The sequence below is a fragment of the Monopterus albus genome, unplaced genomic scaffold (genome assembly GCF_001952655.1).
Source record: "Monopterus albus unplaced genomic scaffold, M_albus_1.0 scaffold29.1, whole genome shotgun sequence".
Classification (NCBI taxonomy): Eukaryota; Metazoa; Chordata; class Actinopteri; order Synbranchiformes; family Synbranchidae; genus Monopterus; species Monopterus albus.
Window position 1 is genome coordinate 4561374 of NW_018127909.1, and position 5039 is coordinate 4566412.

Below are 5039 nucleotides of genomic sequence, written 5' to 3' on the forward strand. Positions count from 1 at the left end.
GAGTGTTAGCTACAGGTCTAAAGGGGCAACTATCAACACGCACTGCCTATGAACACCCAGTAAACACCTCTGGAGTTTGGCGCATGTCTTATCAATGACAACATTTTATTGAAGTGGTCTTAAAAACACTGGTCGATGAGGTGGCAAACCTATAAACCCTTTCAAAGGTGACTTGACGGTTATATAGCTAATAAACCTAACTACATGATCTCTACAGAGCCCACATTTCACCAGTTACAACTCAGTCACATTTCATTTTATAGTGGTCTTTTCCCACTGTACTCTACTCCAACAAAAACATTTGTTAAATTAATTTAACAGCACCCTAAACTGTTACAGGTCCTCAAGATAACTGCCATGAAGGAGAAAAAAGTCCACTAAACCAAATAAAGAAAACCAGGCACACAGAACCAGTAAAATGGCAGCTTTGTATAGTGGCATCTATATACAAATACACACTGTCAAGTTCCAACAGAGAAACACATTTAGTGCTGGCCTCTTCCACTCTGGCTGGAGCATGATGAAGTCACATTATGTGACCTTTGACCTCCTGGGTTCATTCTATCTCCCTCTAACCTTCAGGATCAGCCCATTTGAGGTAAATGTTGTGTCTCTGCACACAGGACTAAGGTCAGACAACTCAATCATCGGCACTAATCTCAGCAGTCAGCCTGATGTCTGATGATTTGACCACAGACCCTCTGATGTAAAAAACAGTGTCCCTCGTTTCTAGGTTGTAGTTGCACCGTTCAGCTTCACAGATCTGGCAGCACGTGGAAAGGTGTGTTAAATCAAATGTTAAACCACATTAATGTGATCCAGCTCTGTGACTCTGCCGTGCAACTACAACCAGTCTACCTAAAGATGACCCGGAACACCACCTTGTCTGTTGTCTCGGTAGTTGGGCGGCTGGAAGCCAACGTCGCCTTACGCTTGCGGGTTCGTGGTGAAGGGAGGCTGCTGGTGCATGTCGGGCACATTGCTGGGATAGGTGGTGTACGTGGTAGGGGTGTAGGTAGTAGGGTTGTAGGAAGAAGGGGCGTACGTCGGGGGGTAGGGGGTGTGAAGATCCGATGGCGGCTCTGTGTAGGTTGGGATGGTAACCTCATTAACACCACGGCGGAAACGACCCAGGGCAAAGTAGGCTAGGATTCCCTGCACAATGAGATGAAATTATAGACATCATTACAGTTAATGTGAAGACTTTTCCAGTACTTCAGCACATCGCTGTGAATGGCAACACTGCTGAGGATGTTCCAAAGTATACTTCAGACTTTTAGGTCATTGGATGCCTTTCTCTCACCAGTATACTTGAAACTTGCTCAGGGGAGGTAAACTATCACATTAACATTCAGTCTAAAAATAGATTACATTAACACCACATTACTGCCACTTTGTAATGTGACTTCTACATGGTACGTTCAAATAATGGTGCGAATCTCAGACTTGTACCATTTGAGATATGATGCCAAGTAGATACGTAGCAAAAGTTTCTTTCTTCTGCTAGTTGGTGTCAGATGTCACAGATAAACATATGTTGCTTGAATTCATATAGATGTACTGTGCATGATATTTATCAAGTGGCTTTGTGTATGTGTTAATGCAAGACTTTTGGTGGTGTCTTGTAATGGCATGAGTTGGGTCAAATATGGCACCAAAAAAAAAAGAAGAATAAGAAGAAGACATAGTAACAGACCAACTTAAAGCCAGCTGAAAGACACTTTTGCTGTCTGTTCAATCAAGTCCAGATGACAAACAGTAAGAACATGTTTAACAGGACAATACATCAGCTACACAGATGAAAGGTCTATAGGAAATCAGCTTTGTTATAATTTCTTGCATTAAGAGTTTGCTGGGTCAAATGCCAGAGTTTCCCACCAGCACCTGAAAGCACCAACCTGGGGGACTTTGTACTGTGACTTCAGCTGTGTTACCATACAAACATTTGGCAATAAATACAATGCAGTGCTCAGGGACATAAGTACTGTATCTAAAGCACTTTTCTAGCAAGTTTTTGTACCATACTAGAATGAACTGAAGCCAGCAGTTGCTTTAACAAAACAGTTTGATATTTTGGGAAGGAGACTTTTTCACCTTCTTGCTTAGAATAAGATGAGAAGATCACTGCTACTCTTATGGCGGTACAATAAATATGGAGCTACAGCCAGCATCTGATTAGATTAAGGCCTGTCCGGAGGTAACAAAATCCTTCCACCATTATTTGTAATGCTCAACAACTAACACATTTTAGCTTGTTGTGGATAAGGACAGGTTGTGGAATAGAGCATGTCACTGCACCAAGTCCAAAGCTAAGCTAAGCTAAGCTAATCATCTTATGGCTCCAGATTCATACACCAAGTGAATGGTGGTGATGTTCTCATATAACTCTTGGCAGAAGAAAGCACATAAGCAAATTTTCAGCACTCTTGAACTATTCCTTTAATATAGGAAAAATACAATAGCTGATATAAAAAACTATGATACACTTTCAGTATTGTTCTTTCTAGTCACCAATCATCTTGTTAGCCTTACTCAAACTAGAGATCAGGGCAAAGAAAGGCTCAAATCCGAGCCGTTTATAGTGAAAAAAATACAGCAGCAGTCCTGCTCACCCAGGTAGCGATGGAGAAGAATGAGAAGGCCACAGCGGCACGTGCAGCATCATGAGGGATACTGCTTTCATCATGAGTGAGACCCCACTGACTGGTCAAAAAGCAAAAGCACACAAACCACAGGAAGGTCCACACCCCTAGAAAACACAAGAGGCACAGATGCACAAACAATTGTTTTACGTCATAGCATGAAAAGATGTCAAAAGTGTTCAGCTGAAAACCCCTGATATGTGGAGCTAACTCCTGTGAACAACACACAAAGGAACAAAAACAGCGTCAGCTGAATGCAAAAAGCTCTCCTGTCTCTGTCTGCTCAAATGACCACAAGCTGTTTTTCCCCACTATCACTTCCTTGTTTCCTTGAAGAACGGGTGTGAATGTGTTATCTATAGCTGATGTTTGTTGAGTTAATCAAAATCTGTGAAGCCATCCTCCCCCTCCACCCCGCTGCTCACTCGTCATCTACTGTGTGGAACAATGAATAATACATGTTATGTTAGGTCAGGAAAACAGGCAGCGGTCTGTCTTACTACACCAATACTAAGAGCCTTTCTGTATGAAGAGGTTCAGATGTAAATGAAGATGTGAAACTAACAGAGGACTTACAGGGAGAGATAGTCACACAGAGGAGCAGTACAGTAGATTGGATTAGATTTTACCAAAAATCTAATCCAACTTTAAATGTTGACGTTAATGTCTGTTGCCACTAGGATTCAGTCAAATGAGGTGCAGTCACAACATTTTAATATTAGTCTAACATGGTGAACATGTTAGCAAACAGCTGCTATTTACATATTCAGGAAATGCTGAGCAATATTAGCAGTAATTTGGAGTCAGTCCAATATTCACTCCATTTTGTTTCTATGAACTTCCAAGGGAAATGTATGTCTTTAGTTTGCTAACCACACCACTACTCACCACCTAGTGGCCAAATTTGTCTCATGGGAAGAGCCCCAGCCACCCCCAGAATCTGATTAGCCACCCCTGGTGCCACCCCGGCCAGAGTCAAAATGTGATGTTTGTCAGTGTTAATGAACGAAAAATAAAAAACAATGTCAAATTGATGCTTTAAAGATTAACATTTTTCTGGTGATAGTGAACAAAAGCAGTAGTGTGCTAAAATACACTCCATACAGCTGAGAGGAACAGCAGAGACAGGTGATAATTCTCTGAGTTAGTCTCTATTAGCGACACATTTCAAATTACAGATGGTCATTTGATCCACTATTAACATAAAAATATTTATTAGTGCAGCTTTAATGCACTTAAGAATCATTAAAGCTGCTACTCACCTGAGAACACCAGGTCTACCAGGACAGCATGCTTCCTTTCCTGTGCATTGCTCATAAAAGGCACGTAAACATCCAACACCAGGAAGGCTACACAAGCCAGGAAGGAAATCACCCCGATGCCGACAGCATAGTGACACGCCGAGTCATTCTGGTTGAAGATGCACTTTGCCTCTGGACTATGGGCAGGGTTGATGTATCCCTCTGTTGTGATGCAGGCAAACACCACCAGGGCAAATAACTTCATTGAAACAGAGAAAAGAAGAAGGTGGTGATTGTGAACTAGTGACACATTGTTCATTTCATTTGTTTAAATGGCAATGATTTGCAAAGACACAAGAAGAAATGGTACTATTTTCAAAGCAAAGCCAAACATCTGGCTACTGATTTCCAATCTCTGACACAGCAACTGGTTTCAGTTTGTGAAAGTACAGTATGGAAATCTATTAGTTAAGCGTCAAAATTTTATGAAGTTGTTATTGTAGAGTGATCCAAAAAGTCTGCTTGAAAATTCACAAAGACAAGAAAATAAAATATCCCCAGTCTAGCTTGTGATTACTGAATTCATCAGACTCAAATGATGTGACAGAGCATTTCAAGAAAGGCACAAGAATCCATTTAATCTTTACATGAAAAGTAGCAGCATTATTACGTGGCATCACAAACAGTATCTCCTCTTACTGCTGACTCTTGAAATACGCCCCAGCTATTATGTTCATCATTCTGTAAAGTGAAGAGTGCTGTCTGGTTCCTCTGACTGTCCCGTGGTCCTTTCCCGTCTGTTCTGGTTACCCACCTAACCATGTGACCTATCTCTGAGTGCAGCTGCCTGCCATGTGACTACGAAGATTTCACCAGTACCCTGACAAACCTCATAACGAAACCATGGGGGGACAGAAAGGGACAGTCTAGCAGGTGGGAAACCACAACCCTGCTCTTGGGATGAGGCAAAAGGTGCAGAAAATTAGCTGAAGACAGAGACGTTAAGGAAGTGAATATGGGGAATTCCAAAACACAAGACAAAAATGAAACAGGGGACTGTTAGATGAACACATGGATGTGTTGTGGAAAGTGTTTGTGTTGATAGACAGATGTGCAAACCTTCCAAAATGTCCCATATTTTCATATGCTCTTTCAG

General features: G+C 41.6%; 1 protein-coding gene across 1 annotated transcript in view; it reads right to left on the reverse strand.

Moving 5' to 3' along the window:
* Window positions 1–6: 6 nt before the first annotated feature.
* syngr2b (synaptogyrin 2b) overlaps window positions 7–5039 on the reverse strand; it is a 7246-nt gene continuing 2213 nt past the window's right edge. The window contains exons 2-4 of the mRNA XM_020596241.1: window positions 3905–4142; window positions 2613–2749; window positions 7–1155 (exon numbers count right to left, since the gene is read on the reverse strand). Of these exons, the coding sequence (XP_020451897.1) occupies window positions 928–1155; window positions 2613–2749; window positions 3905–4142 (603 nt within the window). The 3' untranslated portion in view covers window positions 7–927. The remainder of the gene's footprint in view (window positions 1156–2612; window positions 2750–3904; window positions 4143–5039) is intronic.